At 35.1% G+C, this 23,593-nt stretch overlaps 1 protein-coding gene across 1 annotated transcript in view; it reads left to right on the forward strand.

Annotated features, from left to right (window-relative positions):
• The first annotated feature begins 530 nt into the window (after window positions 1-530).
• LOC116294613 (L-amino-acid oxidase-like) overlaps window positions 531-23,593 on the forward strand; it is a 31,855-nt gene continuing 8,792 nt past the window's right edge. Inside the window, 5 exon segments of the mRNA XM_089037604.1 lie at window positions 531-579; window positions 16,047-16,130; window positions 17,012-17,185; window positions 17,500-17,542; window positions 20,499-21,260. Coding sequence (XP_088893730.1) covers window positions 531-579; window positions 16,047-16,130; window positions 17,012-17,185; window positions 17,500-17,542; window positions 20,499-21,260 — 1,112 coding nt within the window.

Consider the following 23,593-nt stretch of genomic DNA (forward strand, 5'->3'; position numbering starts at 1 on the left):
GTTGCTCGAGGCTGAGATATGTCAAGCGTGAGCAATGTCTCGGGAAAAGGTTTTTATATGCGCCTATTTACTGGGATACCTACCATGTATGGCAGTGAAATGCAGGCTTTTGGTGTATTAGCCTTGTCATCAGGGTTATTTTTAGGTCTTCTTGGTTTATTAGCGTTGCTATCAATAAACTTATCACTCTGTTGGTGATTTCCTATATCTACACTGTGTAGACTTTCAATTTCTGTACACTTCGACGGTGAAGTCTCTGCCATTTAAGTCATTAAAACTAGTTGGGGGCCACGTTAGCTTCACTGACAACCCTCGGGAACGAAGGATCGTTTTGTTTCCTAAAAGTGCCAAAAAATCCGAGAACTAAATGAGGAATGAAAGGTGGCCGTTGACCATAAGGGCTGTTACTTGCTGCAAAATACTGCTAAGTAGTGGATATTTATTTTGATAATTTTATTCAAACAAGATTGATTGAGTATTAGAACATCGAGCATCCAAACAACCGATGAAATCACATACCCGGCGACTAAATGACGCTGAAGGTAGCCGGACATTCAGCCGGACATTCGCAGAGGTCAAGTTAGATATTGATAAGTGCTACCAAAATTCTCCTGATTTATGTATTGATTTCAAAATACTCCATTTCGGTTAGGAATCTAACGTGCATTCTTTCTAAAAAAATCTATTAGAATAATTTTTAATGGTTTTGGCTCCGCATAATAGCAGCCCGCGACACTTGGAAAAATTTTGGCACGCTCACTCGAATAACAATTATTTAAATTTTAATAACTTCTGTACGGTTCAACCGAACTCCTAGAAGATCATGCAACGGACTATCACTACACAGCTTAGCCCAGTGCAGATGGTTTCAGAATTTTCCGTAGAATGTTTCAGAATTTTTCGATGCCCTCAATACAAGAGGTTTTCCCTGGGGAGGGGGAGGGGGGTACTACCACCCAAACTTAGGTAGGTGTGTGCCGCCAGGACCTCAAAACCCTGACCCTACCTCAGACCTAAAAATGTTGACTTTACATACCCTACCCCAGACCAAAACTAAGAATTGTACACCCTATCCCAGACTAAACCCCAAGATTTATACTAGCTCCTTTGGCTCCTATATTAGCTCCTTTGGCTGTCGTACACTTACACCTATTACATTGTTAATATATAGTTTGTAGAGGTAGTTTCTCAGGACTGGTTTTAAGCACTTGGGGTTTTCTAAACCATGCTCATACTCCATGAAAGAGTCGAAAGCTTGCAATAACGTTGGTAAGGGAAGTTCTCTTTGCATACGAAACCAGGCTTTATGAAAGGCCTTTTGCCAAAAGGACTCGTCTGCTTCCCGATGGATTAGTTCATCAAGGGTGACCTTTCTTCCCTTGGTTCTTTCAATCTCGTCTATCCTTTCTTTGTTGGCAATGTCCTCATAACATTTATAGAATAAAAATCTGAAAAATATCTAATATAATATCATTACGATTTTGGGCGACTTAGAAAATTTCGAGTATGAATAAAATATTGTCAAACATTTCTCACAAATCGAAATAAATATAATATAATCAAATCGTAATCAATCCGTAGACATACAATAAATTAGGAATAACAAATCGAGTTGTCACGCAAATTGAATACGATGAGAGGAAAAATTCCCTCCTGCCTTGAATAATAATCATGACGTCACCCTCTATCAATCTAAAAATAGAAGATGATCTCAAAACCCCTATGAATCCGAAATCCAAGATCCGAAGGCGACCGAGTGGAAAATCCGCAACTAATCGATTATCCGCAATGAATCCGCATGATCCTGATGTAGAACGCCCCCTCCCCCTACGGGCCCGGGGTAGCCCGACGGGGCCCGTGATGCAGAACCGCCATTTCATATCTACTCACTTAGAATTCACCATATACGGCTATGTTGCGAAGCCCTCTTAATTTAGTTCAGTTGTGGTCTTTGCGAACGTTAACCCTTGGAATCTGACAAGGTCAGTCAGGAGCTCCTTGTGATATCTAAGTTGATGAGCAAAGGTTTATGAGTAAGCATTTTTCTCCGGGGTACTTAGCTTCGGGTCATTGGTGGGGTGGCCAAAATGCTTGTGGCCTGTGGCGATTATTTCTTCCCCACCTTTTCCGAAGAGACATTTAGTTACTTATTTTCATGTCACGCCACACTACAGTTACGTTATGTTGTTACTAATAAATCCGTCACGACAGTGGCCAAGTTTATCCAACAATGTGTGCATTATGTCTCTTCTTAAAACTAGTGCGACCCTGAGCTTATTATTATTATTATTATTATTATTATTATTATTATTATTATTATTATTATTATTATGCAGTTTTATTAAACATCTGGATGCAATGAAAAGACACTTATAGGGCGCGTAAACGTAACCTACAAATGTTCAAACTATTTACAATTAGATATGCTCAACAATAAAATATTAACAAATCTTGCAATTATTTACAATATAAATCAAATTATTTAGTAAAGGCAGAACATAAGGAGTCTATATGTCCAATATATCCAATATAAATGTCCTATATATTCTTGAATGTTCTATATCATGTGGTATACAAATGTTCATGTTATGATCTTAAATGTCCTTGCTATATTTAAAGTTCCTGATAAGACTGCTTAATGCATATTCCGTAGCACATCTTTGGGTTTTTTTTCCCAATAACTTTCGCAGATCTTCCTCCATACTCCTTGACCATTCTCCTAACACGTCCATAATGAGATTGTACTGCTGTACTTTGTACCAAGGATATTGATCTTGCAATTCCCAACGCAGCGGACCGTACTTCACCGTCTTCTCTCCATCTTTCTTTTCTTTATACTTTATTTTTCTTTAATACTGAAAGTTTAAATAAACGAAGATAATAATAATAATAATAATATATTATTATTATTATTATTATTATTATTATAATGAAAAAATATAATAAAATAATGAAGAAAAAGTACTGTGGAATATCCCTATCTACCAAGACAGCCCTCCAAAAGGCGGTGCAAATAAACCAGACATCCTTGTGCGGAGTAAGAAAGACAAGCAATGGATTATATTTGAAGGAACAGTCTGTAATGTAGGAGAGATACTTGATAGGGATAAAAAGAAAACTGTTAAATATATTGACTTAAAATCTAGTCTTAAAAGAATGTACCCTGGACATAAAGTAACGCAAGTCAACATAGTATTTGATTTTCTATCTGGCTATCACACGGATTTGATTAGTAAACTGGCTGATGTAGGTCTCACTGATGGTCTAAAAATTGTAAAAAAGTGTCAGAAATGGGTTATTTCACAGAACTGTGAGATTGTAAAACGTCTGTACAATTGTTAAATTTGTATACATCTTTGTAAAACCAGTAATGCAGATATTTGCTTAGACTGTTCATGCCCGCAATATTCTGTAATCATGTAGCAAAAATGTATGAAGTTGAAATAAACATATAATAATAATAATAACAATATTTATAATAATAATAATAATAATAAGGGCTCATTTACACCATTGGTATTTACGACTACAGGGGGGATGGGTAACGAGTGCCACGCATATCATAGTCATTTGGCGGACAAGATATCACACATGAAAGGAGAACAATACGCAAAAAAATCTCTTGGATTCGTGTCAGAACATTATTTACACTTCTGCGGTCTGTCCAGGTGGAGGTCGCTGTACGGTCGCAAAGCATTATGGGCGTATTCGCAAAATCTGTTTATTTGCTTCTGATCGTGAAGTCGCGACAGTCACGGTTTGGCGCGTCAAGGTGTTCTTCTTTCCGCGCTCTTTAATTTATCAATGGGAATCAATACTCTCCTTACCTTCTTAAAAGACAAAACAAAGAAGGTTCATTTAAAAGAATTCGAGGGAAAAATGGCGGCAGTTGATGCGTCTTGTTGGCTTCATAAGGCTTTATCTTTCAGTGTCATAAGGACTGGAAACGTTGATAGCTACGTGTTTGCAGCCATGTCGTGACCTTTTCAACCTTCTAAAGTTCATAAGTTTATTTTTGACTTGTAATCAACTTGTAGATTTCCTTTCTTGTTGGCCGCTGAACAAGGCTTTATTCGCCCTTATTCCTGGAGTATCACCTTTACTCCCCCGTAAACTCTCTTTTTATTCATTGTTACTGTAAAGAAAAATTCGAGTTTAGAGACAAAGTTAATCAGCAGACATGAGCTATTACAATTTTTTATTTCGAGCTGGATCGCCTTGCATTCTCGAGAAAATTAGGAAAATTGGTCGAACTTCAAAGATAGATTGCAGCTCAAACAGAGTGGCGCTGTTGGGCGCATAAGCTTTTTAATTAAATTTAATGATATCACTAGACCATATTGATAAAATTACAAAGCAGTCGGTGTCATGATAGTTTTTCGATAAATGAAATTTGAATGATCTCGATTTTTCAGCAAAGAATTGGCGTGTAAATTGTCCTCAATTAAAATACACGAATAACACATTCTGGCAAAATACACTTTATAATCTCATACAATCCTGAAATGGGATCTTAAAATACCATTCAATAAAGTAATCTAAAAACAAATGCATTCTTATAAGGCAGAACATATTCTTGTACTTACCATCTTACTCGTCAGGTTCTGTCTCACATGTCCGCCATTTTGAAAAAAATTCGAAATAATGCATTGCGGTCGTATATCAAATATCACCTGCGGTCTGCCCCTGTATGTTTGAGAGGCTCCAGAACAAAAAGGCGAAACCTTATGATATACATAACTGTAATATTGACATTGACACTGTCCAAAGAGCCATTACCTCTTTTACTTAGATTAACTTTTATCTATACTAATTGAAAAGCAATTAATTCTGTTGTTTGCATATAATAGGCGTTTCTTTACAAATCATACATATATATGCCAGCTTAATAAAATACAGCACGTTTTTAACGCTGCCGCGAGACTTATTTGTTGCGCACCTGGTTATTGTCACATTACACCACTATTAGTTGATCTACACTGGCTACCAGTGAAAGAACGTACGCAATTTAAGATGTTGCTATTTGTTTTCAAAGTTATTAATGGTACCGCACCTAATTACATTTCTGAGCTTATCAACATAAAGGATAAGGGGAGTTATAACTTAAGATCTAGTAAAAGTTTATTACTTGCCCCATTTAATCGCAAAAACAAGAAAACATTGGGGGACAGGTCTTTTGCTGTGGCGGCACCCGTTCTCTGGAACGCACTTCCAGCAGACCTTCGCGCCATTAAAGATGTTAATTTGTTTAAGCGCCATCTTAAAACCCCCCTTTTTAAATCAGCATATTGATCGTTTTTCAGTATTTATCAAGATATATATATTTATTCTATTTATTTGTAAATAGGTATATAGTTATATGTATATTATATTATATTATTATTGCGAGATTTTGAGCAAGAAATCGCAGAGGTTCATTCCTAGTAGTAAGCATGGCTTTGGTGAAATTAAAACTAATGAAACTACATAGAGAAACAAATGTGTTATGGTGTGTTATGATGGTGCAACCGTTCGCGTATGACCTTGTAGACCACGATCGACCCAGAACCCAAGTTTTCCTTATTGTATGTAAGGTTTTCCATAATATCCCGTAACATTTCAAAGATTACATTGTATTCAGTAGATGTGTAAAAATCAAACTAGAGCAATATTCTGAATTGTAGATTTACAGGCTACACGGATAACTAACCAGGATAAATTATCTCAAGCAAGGAAGAGGAGCTACGAGTCACAGTGTAAAGATCGGTTTACGACGAATTAGCTTGCTAGTCAAGAAGGGGTTGTTTATTTCCAGCGGATCTATCATGTATATGTTTTGCTCAATGAGAATATAAAACGGCAATAAATTTAGGTACATTTCATTGTTAAATTAAACGGCAAGGGGAATCAGTTTACGGCGAGAAGGATGATATCAAAGTCTATAACATTGCACAACTTTTCCTCACGCCAGTCAAAGTCTAACAGAACCTTTCAGGTATTTATAGATCCATTTTAAGCACAATAAAATATTGGTTTATCTTGATGTTTGACATGAATTTTTTCTCTCTATTCTTTCCCGTAATCTTTTTGGGATAAAGTTTTGCATTGGTTTCGATTCGCTCGAAGAAATGGGTAACGACAAAATTTCAATTAGTTTAAGTTTATTGTTAACTAAGTAGATTGTATTATACTACTTGTGCGTGTGTAATGATTAAAAACATATTACGTATGATGTCTAAGATATTTTTCTATCCAACGGACTCGTGCTGTAGTAAAAGAATTTCCTTAAACTGTAAGTACCGTCCGAATTAGAATATAAAAAACAGCGTTTATCAGCTGTGGCATTTATACCATTAAAGATACTATTTCCGAATAACATCCTTTATTTTAATAGCATTTAAAACTGCTCCACTTGGCACTCAGTACTAGTTTTACTATAGATCCCGAGAGCTTTTTATGTCTGAGACATTTTGCTAACTAACGGACTCGTGCTGTCTAATCCCAAGAGTAAAAGAATTTCCTTAACATGTAACTACCGTCCGAATTATTATATAAAAAACAGCGTTTGTCAGTCGAAAATTTAAAAAGCTGTGGCATTTATACTATAAGAGTTAGTTTATGCTAATACTGAATAGCATTCTTTATTTTAAGTACTATAATGTTACTATAGTTCCCGAGAGCTTTTTATACGTCAATAGAATATGTTTTGATATCGGTTGTTTTGCTTGCCTTTAAGAAGCGCGATGACATTCGTCAATAATACATCGCACAGAATGGAGTGACACATCCGGAAAATTAGAAAATAAAATACTAGATTCCAGGTTCCGAATATCAATTTTCCTCTCACGGCCATTTATATTTATAAGGCAAAGTCATAATATTGAAAGTTTAAGCGCTTCGTGAACAAAATTGAAAGTCAATGCAAGAAAAGTAACACATGAATATTAAAGAATGACAACCACACAATATAATCCTACCATTTATTTTGGTGATTCAATTTGCCAACATGCGATTTTCTGTGGGTCAATTTCAGGTTTCGTAATGTTTATATGTATGGAAATTTATCATTCTTGCACTACGTTCGGGTCCTGCTGCTCTTCGTGAAGAAAATCTGTAAATTGGTTGCCCAACCATTGCTTAATTGCTTCCAAAATCCAGCTTTCTTTGAAGCTAAAAGCAAGTAGCGATTTTCAGGAGTTTTAACTTTAAACCAACAAACCAAAACAGTCCAAAATGACGACTTTGCAGTGCTTTTTTGATATAAGAAATCTTCCTTCTACCACGATTTGTATAGCCCTAGAAGGCTGGGCCCAGTCGTTCAAAGCCCGATTAGTGCTAATCATGGAATAACTGGCTCAGTAAGACCTATAGAGTTAATCCTGGATTAGCGCTAATCCAGCTTTGAACAACCCGGCCCTGGCCTCTTTATAGCTCAATATTTATAATTTCGTCTCCAGATCTCGCTTCTGAAACGGACATATTTGCTCACGAGCTCAGCATATATTTTGGTACGTCATAGTCATTAACATATTGGGAATATAAACCTTCGTATCCCAAAGACCCGACATTCAAATGACGAAATATTTTCACAATTAACTATCCACCATCCACTATCTAAAGAATCAATTCTGAAAATATTGTGCAAAGGCTTATAAGCACTTTTATTCATGCAGCGTGACAGGTAAATTTCACGAATTAGCTTTGCTGTTAGGAAAATCGTTGTTGAATTTAAAGCATCAAAAATCGTAATTGATATAAAATATATAAACTTATAAAATATAAAAATATCAGTTAACTATTAGTTTTTTTGCTAATTGCATGTTATCTACTAACCGCATTGGCAAAATATTGTTGGATAAAGCTATTGCTGAAAACAAAAACACTACACGAACTATGCTGTATGCATTTGCTTTCACCCTAAGGCCTCGTCGTTTGTCACCAAAAGCACCTAACACGCACACGGAGTTTGAACTCGAGTAAAAAGCAAAAAGGTATATTCAAATAACAAAAATGTTCGTTTGAAACATAAATTCTTCATTTTCATTCTACTATCCTTTCTTGATTTGGCCCTCCACGTTAGTCACCAATTGTTTTCACCTTAGAGTGTATCCATGTTGATTTACTGCACATTTCTTTACGCGCTTAATTTGCATCAAAATTCAATACTTTCTTTGCAGCTCAACCACTTCTTGTTTCTCGTTTCAGCTTATTAAACAAACTATGTTTTCGATGAATTGAAGCAGAAGCATGTGTCCACTGGCGGGGGTACGACTTTAATTTTTTCATTAGCATCTTATTATTATCTCAAGAGCATTGGCAAATGTAACGTCGGTTATCAGTTACAGTGGAATGAACCCCTCTATTCTGGACAGTGCTGGGATGGGCCAAAATTTCCGGTTTACCGTAGTTTCCGTTATGCTGAGGTTTAATTTGTGAAAGTAAAATTTCTATGTGGGAGTGAATCACACGTTTATAAACAAAAGAAACAATATTTATGTGTAAGAATAGGCAGTTTAAGGACCCGTTTACACGAAGCCGGATATTTTTTATCAGGGTAAAAAAATGTGCGTTTGCATGCGGCTTCGTGCAAACTCTCATCGATTTCGCATCGTTTTCGACTGTTTATACGAAAACGCTCCATCGACTCGAAAACGCTTATAGGAGATAAATGAGCATGCGCATAGTTCCTGAGCCTGCGATCTCCTTTGTTTAGTGACGTCAGCGTTTACGGAAATATCCGGCTTCGAGTGTTTACACGGAAACGTATAGCCAGCGTTTTCAAAAAATATCCGCTTTGAAAAGTGTTTTCGAAAATAGCCGGCTAAAGACCGTCGACTTGTAAACGGTAGGCCTAAACGGATAAAAAAAAATATGCGTTTATAAAAATATCCGGCCTCGTGTAAACGGGGGCTAATATACATCTACTTACCTAGTTGATCTATTCCGATCTCAAAAGAAAGATTCGATTGTTGACTGATATCGTTTTACATCTCTGTTGAACATTTTATTTCTCAGTCATATTCTCAGTGTCTAACACAAGTGTTAAATAGGCCTTATCTTTTTCCATGGCAAAGGCCATTGGACGCTAATTTTTTCTCAACCTGACACCACTGTGTTATTGTTTTCGAATGATAAAGGGATTAAGAAAATTTTCATATACAACTGTGACACCTTCAAGTGACAACAATGCCTTTTGTAGTAAAAGTAAGTGCAGCTACTAATTAAAATGTTCTTTGTTTCAATGACAAAACTCTTGTGACTTCTCGCCTCACACCTCGCTGAAAACGGGTGTATGTAAAACCCGGAACATGCCCGGGACACCCGGAACATCCCTAAATATGCCTAAAATATCATAGAAAATAGCAAATAAGAAAGAAAAGGAACTGAAGAGCAACAAACAAAAGTGTCAACATTAAACAATCATGATTTCAATCAACAATCAACATCCTCTAAAGAATATTGCTGTTTAAGGATTAAGGGGGTTAAATTCTATTGTTTGTTCAATGCTTGAGACTTTGATTATCGTCCGGTTTCCGGAGAGTACAGGGGTTCCAGTTTATCAAAATTAATTGAACAAAAGATGTATGTGAAGAACTTTAGGACCGCAAGGAATGTCCAGTTTTGAGGGAATTCCGATTTATTGAGGATTGGGAATAAAGTGGTTCCACTGTAATATAATTATTTTACCTTCGGAAGAATTCTAACTAAACTGTTAATGTACAATAATGATAAAAAGGTAATTTATACACCATGAAAAGATGAAAAAACTTATTGACGTTTCGGACGCTAGTCCTTCGTCGGGGCAAAAGAGAAATGGGACTTTAATTATTAAGAGGAATGGTAATGTCACATGAAACAACTTAAACATAAAACATTTGTTGATTTTATGGTAGACCACGATAGACCCAGAACCATGCAAGTTTTCCTTATTGTATGTAAGGTTTTCCATACTATCCCGTAACATTTCAAAGATTACATTCTATTCAGTAGATGTGTAAAAATCGAACTAGAGCTATATCCTGGATTGTAGATTTACAGGCTACACCGGATAACTAACCAGGATAATTATCTCAAACAAGAAAGAGGAGTTACAGTGTACAGATCGGTTTACGACGAATTAGTTGATAGCCAAGAAGGGGTTGTTTATTTCCAGCGGATCTATCATGTATATGGCTCGCTCACTGAGAATATAAAATAATAGCGGTAAATTTTAGGTACATTTCATTGTTAGATTAAAGGGCAAGGTGAATCAGTTTACGCCGAGAACGATATCAAAGTCTATAACATTGCACAACGCTTTCTGACGCCAATTAAAGTCTAATCCAATCAAAGTCAAGAACCTTTCAGATATTTATTGCTGGTTTTCCATCATTCTCAAGAAAATGTAATTACCAAAGACCATCAATATATCTATTTAAGGACAGTAAAATATTTGTTCATCTTGGTGTTTGATTTGAATTTCCTCGCTAATTTTTTTTCTTACTCTATTTGGGATAAATCACGAGCTTTGCGTTGGTGTCAATTCGCTCGGTTTGAATTGGGTTGATATCGTGAGTTCGATTGACGGAAAGCAAAGCCCGAGTTTTGGGCTGGCGCCAAATGTGCGGAGGTTGCGTAATTATGGAAGTCATGTTAATAATAATTTTAGTATAATTTTAGACTTGAATATAGAGTTCCTCGAGCTGTGATTGTAAACGTTTTTTTTTTTTTTTTTTTTTTTTTTTTGATCCTGAATTTCGTCTTTTCTCTGATATTTAAGTCTAAAATTATACTTAAACGGAATAAAACGAAGTATGGTCGGAACGTAAAATAAAAACATGTTTTTACAGAGTATATTCTCCGAACCAAAGAAATGAGTAAACGAAATTTAATTAGCTTAAGTTTATTGTTAACTAAGTAGATTATATTATACTGCTTGTGTGTTTTTATGATTAAAAATATTTTACGCATATTATGTCTGAGATATTTTGCTAGCCAACGGACTCGTGCTCTCTCCCCCAAGAGTAAAAGTATTTCCTAAAACTGTAACTACCGTCTGAATTATCATATAAATAACGTTTATCAGGCAAAAATTTAAAAACGTCGTGGCATTTATACTATTATTAGAGATACTATTTTAAATACATTCTTTATTTTAATAGCATTTAAAACTGCTCCACTTGCCAGTCAGTACTAATTTTACTACAGATCCCGAGAGCTTTTATACGACAATAGAATATGTTTTGATATCGATTGCTTTGCTTGCCTTTAAGAAGAGTTTGAGTGTCATCAATACTAATATTTTTACATATGCATCGACCTAAAGGCCACTGACTTAGTGTCTGTGAGTGAAATATTCAACTATATTTTAAGTTTATCTTTATTTAAATTTAAACTCAAGACTCATTTATTTAAGTTAGCTTTTTCTTTATAATCATATTATCTATCTTATTTATTTATTCCTTTAACGTTATGTTACTAAGCGCTTAGAACAGACTTGTATAAGCGCTATATAAGCCATATATATTATCATTATAATATATATGGAGGAAAGTGCAGACAATTGCAGCAAAAGCGATGTTAATTGATGGCGATAGTACAAGCAGAAATATAAGAAGGGTTTTCAAATCGTTTTAAATCTGCTCGCCTGGCTAACTTAGTGTTCCTACTCTTGAGGAAGGCTCTAGATGAAATCGGAACTTAGTAGAGAACAAGTAGTAACAACCATTTTTTTGATTTTTGACAAAAGTAGTTAAGGTTACTGGAGACCTTCATGGGTATGTTTTGAACTCTCTCTATGCAACTATACGCGCTATATCCATGTCCATTAATTCACCTCTACTGAACGTGCCCGATTTGTGTTTATGGCTCCGACATTGTTTCAAATTAAAACTAATTGCTTTCAAATAATATTATTTTCTAAATCCTTATAATATGACCTTTAAAATGATATATAAGAGAGAGTATTAAACGAAACATACCCCTGAAGGTCTCCAGTAACCTTACGTCATGCAGCGTGAAAGGTGAATTTCACGAATTTGGTTTGGGATTAGGAAAATCGTTGTTGAATTTAAAGCATGAAATATCGTAATTCTCTGACCTATAAAATGTCAGTTAACTATTAGTTTTTTGGCTAATTGCAAGTTCACTACTAACTGCATTGGCACCCTCTTCCCCGGCATACTAAAGCAAGCAATACGGCTTAGTATTGCCTATAGATTGAACAAATAAGTATCTTTTGCTATATATTTACACTTTTGCGAAAATTAAAAATTGTTGGATGTAGCTATTGCTGATAACAAGTGCACTACACGAACTATGCTTTATGCATTTGCATTTGCTTTTGTCTTAAGGCCTCGTCGTTTGCCACCAAAAGCACCTAACACGCACAAGGAGTTTGAACAAAAGTATAAAGCTAAAAGGTCTATTCAAATAACAAAAATGTTCATTTAAAACATAAATTCTTCATCATTTCAATCAATTCCTATTCCTTCTTGATTTGGCCCTCGACGTTAGTCAAGAAATGGTTTACACCTTCAAGTGTATCCATGTTGCTTTACTGAACATTTCTTTAAGCCCTTCCTGCGCATTAATATCCACTACCTTCTCTGCAGCTCTAACTCTTCTTGTTTTTCGGTTCAGCCTCTAATTAAACAAACTATGTTTTCCATTTTAACATATGAATTGAAGCTAAATCGTGTATCCACGGACAGGGTAAGACTTTAATTTCTCTCATTACCATTTTATTTTTTATCTCAAGAGCTTTGTTAAGTATAGCGTCGGTTATCAGTTAATAGAGAGTTTTAGATTGACTTTTTTTTCTCCCCGCAAACGGCAAACGCGACCACGTTATCATAGTTTTCGTGTATTTTACTTAACCTTTTACAAACCTTCTCACCAAGCGCAAATACTCTTTTGTTTTTCTACTACTTAGACTTTTTTGCGATTCTTTTTCAGTCATTTAAAAGAATTTTTTACTGGTCAACTGACGTTTCACGTTTCACGTTTGCCGTGAACGTAAATCTAAAACTCTCTACAATAATTATTTTACCTTCGGAAGAATTCTAGGGAAATTTGGATGCATGTGGAGAATTGTCTTGAAAGTGGGATGGTTGCGTGAAAATTTAATCACGCAACTTAGCAGCTTTTTCAATATCAAAAGAGGCTGTCTGTAAATATCGGCTAGAGTACACGCCATATATCCGTGACTGACACATACTATCCATATAGCGCTTTAAATTTATGCAATTTCTTACGTTTTTCACGGAAATGTGATATTCACTCTAATACCCATAAAATTGTTCAAAATATAAAAACTGCTAAAAAAGCTAAAACTCCGAGATTGGCATCTGCCCTTCAAAATTTGACTCCGCCCTCAGGGTAAATAAGGGCAGTTGCCACGCTGGTCCAGTGAGTTTGCCAAGAACTCTGGAAGGATTAACAACTTCGTACTGACACTTCTTCTGGGGCTTGTTGAGGTACGAGTGCACTTTCATTTTGCTTTTTTTTTTTTTTTTTCAGTCGTTAAATAAGCTAGTAATGTGTGTGATAATTCATATTTAGGGTTTTTTAAATACTCATTTTCCATTGTGTGAATGCTTATCTTTAATCATTGATATTTGTTATTTAACCGTCTTTAGTGTATTTTGGGGTGCCTTTCATAATTACGCAGCCTTAACAAGTTTGGCGCCAGCCCAAAACACGAGTTTTGGCTTCCGTCAACGAAAGCAACTGAATGAAATCCGAAGAAACCGAACTTAATACGAAATACTTGTTAAACTCTATATAGATTGAATTTCCTAAAGCTCCCAGTTGGCGAGAGTTTGAGTAAGAAATCGCAGAGGTTCATTCCTAGTAGCAAGCATGGCTTTTGTGAAAAATTAATGAAACTACATAGAGAAACTAAAAGTGTGTTATGAAGGTACCATCGTTCGACTATAACTTTGGTAGACCACGATAGACCCAGAACCATGCAAGTTTTCCTTATTGTATGTAAGGTTTTCCATACTATCCCGTAACATTTCAAAGATTACATTCTATTCAGTAGATGTGTAAAAATCGAACTAGAGCTATATCCTGGATCGTAGATTTACAGGCTAGGCGGATAACTAATCAGGATAAATTATCTCAAGGAAGAGGAGCTACGAGTTACAGTGTACGGATCGGTTTACGACGAATTAGTTGATAGCCAAGATGTGGTTGTTTATTTACAGCGGATTTATCATGTATATATTTCGCTCACTGAGAATATAAAATCATAGTAAATTTTAGGTACATTTTATTGTTAGATTAAACGGCAAGGTGAATCCTTTTACGGCGAGAACGATATCAAAGTCTATAACATTGCACAACGCTTTCTGACGCCAATCAAAGTCTAATAGAACCTTTCAGGTATTCATTGCTGGTTTTCCATCATTCTCAAGAGAATGTTATTACAAAAGACTATCAATATATCTATTTAAGGACAATAAAATATTTGTTTATCTTGATTTTTGATTTGAATTTCCTCGCTAATTGTTTTCTTACTCTATTTGGGATAAAACACAAGCTTTGCATTAGTGTCAATTCGCTCGGTTTGAATTTGGTTGATATCGTGAGTTCGATTGACGGAAAGCCCGTGTTTTGGGCTTGAGCAAGAAGTGGTTATTCAGGGGATTTGGATTAACCTATTAACTTATTAACCGTCGCGTACGCTTACGTAAGCAATCACGAGACAGGTATAGGATACAGTAGTTCGTTATGTACGATTGAACCTTTGGTCACAGCAGCATTGTTGGCGTATGTACTAGACGGGAAACTGAAAAAATCAAGGCAGCACATAATAGAACAGATAAGTAACAGTTTAAACAGTTTCTATCGGCTTAAAAAACACCAATATAACGGAGTCTAACGACTTGTAAAACACCAATTTTTGCCCTAGTGCCCTTGGGCAGACCAAATGTTGTTTGTGTATTGTTGGTTTTCACGTGACGTCACCAAAAATCTAAAATTGAAAGTACTCACCACACAAAACTGTTTTTGGAATATTTTGTTTATAGCTTTATATGAAAAGTCTTACAAGAATAATTTTGTATCATCGATGTTTGGTTTTAGATTTATTGCGAGACCATGCAATTCTGTTACGCGATTCTGTCACGCATTTGCAAATAATAATAATAATAATAATAATAATAATAATAATAATAATAATGAAGTTCTCATATGGCGCATTTTCACATTGTCTCAATGAGCTTTACATTGCAGTGTAGGACTTTACGGGCTGCATATTAAGGCGCTATTAGCAGCCATGCAGCTTACAATCATGAGTTATTTGTAAGTACATTAGTGTTGTGTCTCCAAATTGGGATAGGCTGTTGAACCGGGAGACAATCCCCTTCTCTTACACGAATAATTCCACAGGTTCTTTTATGTCCCCCAGTTACTGTAGGTTAGGAAGGCATAAGAAATATGAGAATTTGATTGAAATAAAACATTTTTAACCTAGTAGATGGTTCGTAAATTTATTTTTATGATAATTGTTATTGAAAATTTGAAATGTTTGCAATATGAACATTATTTTTAACCTGCGTGATTTGGCCGCCAAATTGGTGTCCCTCTGCAATGAGACACCAATGAGACACCAATGAGACATCTCTTATTAGGGGTAAAAAATCGGTCAATGACAATTCTCTCTGCAGTATCCAGTGCGATTGCTGAACTTGAGTACTTCCAGGACCAATTGATCCGCCCTAGTCTATTTGGGGAAATTAGTAGTCAGAAATGCATTTTTTTGTTTTTGTTTTCGTTTTTGTTTGTTTCTTTGTTTTTGTTTTTGTTTTTTTGTTTTTTGTTTTTTTGTTTGTTTTTTGTTGTTTTTTGTTGTTGTTGTTGTTTGTTGTTGTTGTTGTTGTTTTGTTTTGTTTTTTTTGCCTGCCTGTCTGGTTTTTATTTGTTTCCTTTTCTGTTCTTTCATTTTTTACAGTATACTTGAAAATATATTGTCTACGATTTCATAAATATCTGTGATGAATTGGTTCATTCTTTGTACGTGTTTGCTTGTTTGTGCGCAAGGTATGTAAAAAAAATTAGTGATGCATAGTTGAAACCAGCTGCAAAATGTAATAAAACCACTACCACTACCACTACCACTACCACTGCCATCACTACCACTACCAGTACTTCTATTACTAATAGTAATAATTATAATGATACTACCATTAAGTTTTCTTACGTTTTTGTTTTCCACTTTTTTGATTTTTTAGCTTCTTCATTTATCCTTTCTAAAGGGTCTCGTTGGAGCAAATTCCTATTTCGTTCGAAAGGTTCGTATAGGTATAATTCAGTGATTTCTTACTTTTTAACTAATGTCAGTACGGTTATGACCAATGGATACTCTATTTTTCTGGCAAACAAAAAAACTTAAACCGTGATTCAGTAAGCCGTAAGATTACCCATGAGAAACACACATACCCTACATCTCCATTCTTTGTCAAATTCAAAGATAATAAATTAGAAGTCCATTTTCGAATCCCAAATTACTGCTTTGTTCCTTGATTACAGACTCATTTACTCAGGGGTTAGCCTCGTATCAGTGTTTAAATATTCACAAGTACCAGCGGTAAAAAAAAGAATGCACAACTTCAACAATGCGAACAATTTGAAATTCGACGGACCTTTACTTGAACACGTGAATATTCTGCAAAAACATTGAGGTGAAACCTGTGTAAATTATAGTATTTAATCTTGAAACAAGGCGATAATGTGGAACTCGAAACTGGACTATTGTTTAAGTAAGAGCTAATGTCTGTAAGAATCAAACATACTGCGGCAAGGCTCGATTTTTCGACTTTGCTCTGAAATGAAACGCAGTGTAGTTAGTTTTTAAAAATGTTTTTTTTGTTTTGTTTTCGAGACGATTCGAGACGATTCTCGCTATCAAAATATGGCTAAAAATTGCTTGCGCTCGCTTGGTCCGCGTAGCAAAACTCTCAGTTCAAGATTTGAACCTTGCCGCGGATTTCAGATTTCGTTTGATTCTTACAGACATACGCTCTTAATTGTAATTGTCTTTTAGCTTTTCTCAAATGCGAAGTCGGTATTGTTGGTGGAGGATTTTCTGGTCTCTACATGGCCTACAGACTTCTGAAGACTGGGAAAGAGACTAGAGTTAGTATCTTTGAGAAAGATTCTCGAGTCGGAGGAAGGATTCGTGACTTTCGCTTTGAGCAAGCGCCAAACGTGCATGTTGGTAAACAAATTAATAGTTTATTTTTAAGAAATTTAGAGACTGCTATTGTTTGTACTCTATATATCTTTCTGTCCAATAAGAAAACATAGAAACTCGTTCGACCCAAACCGTGATTTACGCGAAAACAATATTTAATTGGAGTTAGTAACTCATAAAAAATTTTAAATCATAAATTGATTACTAACAAAATGGAAAAATATAAATGTAAATGATGTATATATTTATTCATTTATTTATTGTATGGTACTATTTTCTTTTCTCTTCTTTTTGTCTTATCCTTTTTTTTTTTTTTTTTTTTTTTTTTACTCTTTTAGGACTTGGAGCATGGAGAATCGACAAAAACCATGACAACATGCTGTAAATATCATGTTTCCCATTTTAATTATATCCATTTTTTAAGCACTGGTGATTTCCGCAATCTGTTTGGTTCTCAGCAGTGCAATTTAATCACTCATAGTACACCCAACAAAATTACTCGAGGCTGTGCAATTCGTATAGGAAATTAAACGGTTTCGAGTTTGATTTGGGAATAATTCGCACGGGTGTGTTTTTCAAAGAGTTGAAAATGCACAATACCGTAAGTGGAGTGCAATTTCAGCTCTACGAAAAACACACGAGTGCGAATTATCCCAAATTAACAAGAAACAATATAATTACTTAATAATAATATACATGGAAAAGATACAAAAGAAAGAGACGAAAATATGTGAAATAGTCAACGCATAATATTATCTGAAATTCGTTCCCTCACAATCAACTACATATTCCCATATTTATATTATATATATATACATATATTATACACCGAATCGCTAAAACTTTGACACTTTAACAATATATATATATATATATGTATATATATTATATATATGTATATATATTATATATATGTATATATATTATATATATGTATATATATTATATATGTAGCTACTATTATCTATATGTATATATTATCTCTGTATCTCTCTTCTATTGTTTATCATCTCTCTCTCTATCTGATCTCTTCTCTCTCTGTATTCTCTTCTCTCTCCTGTCTCTTACTCTCTCTGTCTCATCTATGTCTCTCTCTTCTCTACTCTGTCTCTGTCATTCTCTCTCATGTCTCTCTCTTCTCTCTGTCTCTGTCTTCTTTCTCTGTCCTGATTCTTCTCTCCTTGTCTCTGTCGTCTCGTCTCTGTCTCTGTCTTCTCTCTCCTATGTCTTGTTTTTCTCTCTGTTTCTCTCTCCTTCTCTCTCTGTATCTCTTCCTCTCTCTCTCTCTCTCAAATATATAGTATACATCAAATTGCTAAGACTTTGACAATTTTGACAATCCCCTTTTTCCTATTGTCTTTTCTTGAAAATCCAGGTAAGACAATAGGAAAAAGGGGATACATATATATGTATATATATCGCTAAATTGTCAAAGTTTTAACGATTTGGTGTATACTACATATTTATATATATATTTATATATATTTTTGTTTTTGGATCATTTTCCTCAATTCATGTCATAGTTAATATTCTTCTCACCATTTCTTAAATATATTCAGCCATAACAATCTACTTTTACTTTTGTTTTCTTTTTTTGAACTGTTAACTATTTCTTCGATAGTAAAATCCGAAAAAATATTTGCTTAAATACCTAAGATGAAATGGCTGTCATTTTTTACCTCGATTTGCTTTAATCTTTCCTCAATTTTTTTTATCTGTCATCTTATCGGCTGAAATAATTTTCTATTGTTTATTATCCAATCAAAAGCAAGATTTTTGGTTTGTATTTTGCACTGCGTTACACTTTTAAGCACTGTATTAAACTTTTCTGCATTGAATTACACTTTTTTGCATTGTAGTAAGTTTGGACAACACTGAATTAAGCCAATCAGAATTGAGTAATTTGTTCATGTATACTATTACTATACAAATCAAATTATTAACAAATTGATTTCCGACCTAATATAATATACATGAAAAACATTCTCAATGCTGATTGGCTAAGAGTAGTGCTGCTTCAAGGAAATACAGTGCAGAAAAAGGTAATACATTGCAAATTTCTTACAGCATTAAGCATTCTGATTGGGTAACAAACAATTCAATGACATGCAAAAATAGCCAATAACCAATGGCCTACAAAGCAGTGGAAAATTAAACAAAAAGATTCAGGCGAAATTGCAACAGAAAATTTAAAAAACCGTCCTTTTTTCACGAGGGTAGCACTTAATAGCCAGTGGCTAACAAACCTGAGGCCCTCATTCCATGATGGAATTGGAATTTAGGAGTTGATTTTAGGGGAGGGAGGAAAACCGGAGAACCCGGAGAACGCGGAAAACCCTCGAAGCACAGGAGAGAACCAACCAACAACTCTACTCATATACAACATACGACAGAGGAGCTCAAAAAACGTATAATAATGAAAATCTATCCAAAAGTTCATCATTCTGGTTCATTGTATGGAAGAAATGGTGGAAAGAAAAAGGCGTAAACGACAAAATCCAGAAAAAAGATCGTTTCATCCTTATTTGAAATATAGCTATATATTGCTATAGAAAAAAAGAAAAAAAAGTACACGAGAAATAAATAGCCTGCGTGCAGCCGACTAACTGCAACTAACTGTTAAGTCCGTCTGCGAACCAGCGACAGCTTTCTTGTTCCGTTAGCCCCAGCAGCGTACCTGGATTTCAGTACGCATTCTGATTCGCTCTTTCTTATAAGTTTGCTGATTGGCTATAATTTTTTAAGTCTCTACTCAAATTTCAGGCTAGTTTGTTTATATGACTTCACCTTAGATGGTAAGACTCAAATTTATGTCTCGTTCATTTCTAGCAATAATGATAATTTGTATTTTATGTCTTCGAGAGCTATCAAAGCACCATGTTTGTTATCTTGTAGAAGGAAAGTCAAAGTTAAATGTGAAGTTGTGAGTTGGAGATTTATTTTCAATCGACAGAGCGAGTATATAATTTAAGTCGTCTTTCAAACGTTGTCGAAAAGACGAAGTTTAATCAAACTGCAACACAAACTTGAAACTGAATTGCGTGACATAAATAAATGGAATACGTTGCCTGATGAGACAAAAGAGCTAAAGAGGGGAACAGAAGAGGATATGAAGTGTGTAACCCCCCAAAAAAGTCGTATCGAGGGGACTAGCGAAGATAATACGTCATGATTCTTTTTCACTTTCATGAATCTTTTTCACTTTCCTTTTTTCTAAGTAATAAATAAAATAATAATAATGAGTAAATAAGGAACAAACAAGGGGTCTTGGTTTTCAAAAGGTGTATATTTCTGAAAAATAAACTAAGATAATTTTGCTTTGTGTATTTGCTTTTAGACATCTCGTGGAAGAGCTTGGAATCCAGCATACCGAATGGACTTTTGTAGAGCCAAGTTTGCATGAATCCAGAGAAATCAAGTCAAGCAATCTTGAAGATATTAGAAAAGGCTACCCATCTCTCCTTGCACACCCTGTATTTGGTAACATGACGAGTAATGAGTTGAACAGCTATGCTTACAGTCCAGAAAACGTTGCAAAGGCAGATCAATATGCCACTGTCTCAACTTACTTTTCCAACATCATCACTCCTGAAGGAGCAAAGTACCTTTCGGAGCTGTACGGCTACAAAGGAGACTTTACTGAATTTATCAGCCCAAAGGGTTACATTGAATTCAGTGAGGTGTCCATGCAGCTGTCTGATGAATATGTAAGACCAAAAGGTGGTATGTCATCCATCATAGCGAACCTTCAAAGAAAGGTGGAAAATATGGGTGGATATATCTTTACCAATACCGAAGTAAAAGGACTGTTGAAAAAAAGAAATGGATATGTGTTAATTTTACCCCATACTAGGGTCAAATCAAAGAAACTGATCCTGGCCGTCAATCCTGAACACCTAAAGAAGATCAAAGGGTATGTTGCAAGAAAGATCCAAGGGGATGACCGTTTACACGCGATTCAGCCTGTTCCAGCATTCAAAGGAGCAGCGGTTTACGAAAACGCTTGGTGGGAGAATCTAGAAGTTGCAGGGACACCTGTTAAACCTGGGCAAAAGTTTATATCTTACAGCAATTGTCTGGGAACAAGTATGGCACATAGGTAAGAGTCGAAAAATATTTTTTAGACATGATTTTTAATATTCGTTTTCTTAACGATTGGTGCCAAGTCAGCAACCTTTACAAGTTTATTCGATGTCGTGCCTCTTTTAATTCTCCTATATATATATACACTGCGGTTTGCATAAACTTTGACCATTCATATATATATATATATATATATATATATATATATATATATATATATATATATATATATATATATATATATATATATACAAGTATATCAAAAGTATGTCAGAAATTATAGGATGTTATCCCTGATATTTTTTCCAGAAATCCCTAGTGCTAGACAACTCGAAAAAAATATCAGGGATCATATCCAATAATTTTTGATATACTTTTGATATACTTCTATATATGCACAAATGGTTAAAGTTTATGCATGTGTGTATACATATATGTAGTGTTTAAAAAACGAGTAGGAGTGTTTCATCAGGTATAAGAGCACGAGGCGTAGCCGAGTTTTTTGAACTGCTTAAAACACTCATGAACAATTTATAAGATTTTGGTTCAACTGGAACCACCATACACGTCACGAACATGGATTTTTATACTTCGATAGAGATTTGACGTCACGGGCATGCGCAACCAGATTCAATAGAAGCTCCCACACGTTGGATATTGCATGCCAAGGCAAAGACAAGCACGTTAGTCAAAGATCATTAGGGTTGACTATGACCTTGATGAAGCTCTATGTCTTCATCTAAACTTGGATGTATACTTCATCCCTGATGAAGTCATCCTCATAGTATTCGAGTGGTCTTTATATAAAGATCACATGTGTCTTTATATAAAGACACATGTGTCTTTACATAAAATCACTTGAATACTAATGAAGAGGACTTTATCGGGTATAAAGGTTCATGCACGTAACGTGTATGGACCATAAGCTTATGAATTATTAATGAGTGTTTTAAATATATATATACACTCGATTGCAGAAACGTTGTAGTATACATTTACACATTTATACAAATATCTAATGAGATGCATAATGCAAAATAACCATTTTCAACGCTTAAAACTACTTGATTTATAATCTGTATGATCTAATAGACAAGAAAAAAGTATTTTCACAGTCATTGAATGAAACAAACAATAAATAAAGCGATTTTTCTGTTTTGCATATCATTAAATATACTGAATAAATTAGATATATGTAGAAATGTATACTACAACGTTTCTGCAATCGAGTGTATATATATATTTATATTCTTTGTTTGCAATAGACGTCATAGCCGCCATGTTGGAAGAATTTGACAAAAGATTTTTCAATGAATTGTTTTGTTATATCTTCCAACATGGCGGACATCCCTTTTGTTATTGTGCTCTCTTGGGATTTATTGCAAACCAAGAATACAGCGATATGCAGAGATTCTGATCCAACAAGTATATAGTATATAACTATATCGGGTGCGTTATGGGGATCAAAAGCTAAGTACCAAAGCGTTGGTTGACGTTTTGTTTAAGATAAGTTACTCTTCAAAACAAACTCCGCTTCTTCAATGCAGAAAAAGGATTTTCACCCTGCTTAGGACTCGACAGTCGGCGTTATTTTCAATATAAACCGTGTCATGGGATACCTGTGTGCACGGGATCCCTGTGGTATTAAAGCAGGACAGAGCTCGCCATCTTGAATCGTTCTGACTTATTACATGGTGGCAGCCAAATCTCAAAATATCTTAGCCATCCTGACGAATGGAGACAGATATTGCTGAAAACTAGGTACCTCATATCTAGAAGAATCTTTTTGGACGTGTGTTTCGAAAAGATGTCACAGATAAAACCGCCAAAATCACTCGATTTTATGAAAGCAGAATTACAATGGCCAGACTGGAAAAAACGCTTCGAAAGGTACCGAATCGCCTCGAAACTATTCAAAGAGTCAGGTGAAATACAAGTAAACACGCTAGTCTACTCCCTTGGTCCTGAAAGTGAGCACATTATTTCTCAACTTGGCTTGTCCGAAGACGAAGAAAAGGATTACAAACTGGTCATCGAAAAGTTGGACGAGCACTTTGCCCCTAGAAGAAATGTCATTCACGAGAGAGCCATGTTTCATCAGAGATCACAACAAAGTGGTGAGTCAGCCGAATCGTTTATTCGTAGTCTGTACGAGATGGCCGAAACATGTGATTTTGGAGTTACAAAAGATGATTGCATCCGAGATAGATTAGTGGTCGGAATAATGGATAAAGAGTTATCCAAACGTTTGCAACTGAAAGAAAAACTAGTATTGAGTGAAGCTGTTAAGATGATTCGTCAAGCAGAAAGTGTGAAGTCTCAGGTTTCTACACAAAAGGAGGCGCCAAA

Source organism: Actinia tenebrosa, unplaced genomic scaffold, assembly GCF_029948245.1.
Source record: "Actinia tenebrosa isolate PJP-AT-01 unplaced genomic scaffold, QUT_ActTen_1.0 PGA_scaffold5__44_contigs__length_20552954, whole genome shotgun sequence".
In the NCBI taxonomy this organism is placed as follows: domain Eukaryota; kingdom Metazoa; phylum Cnidaria; class Anthozoa; order Actiniaria; family Actiniidae; genus Actinia; species Actinia tenebrosa.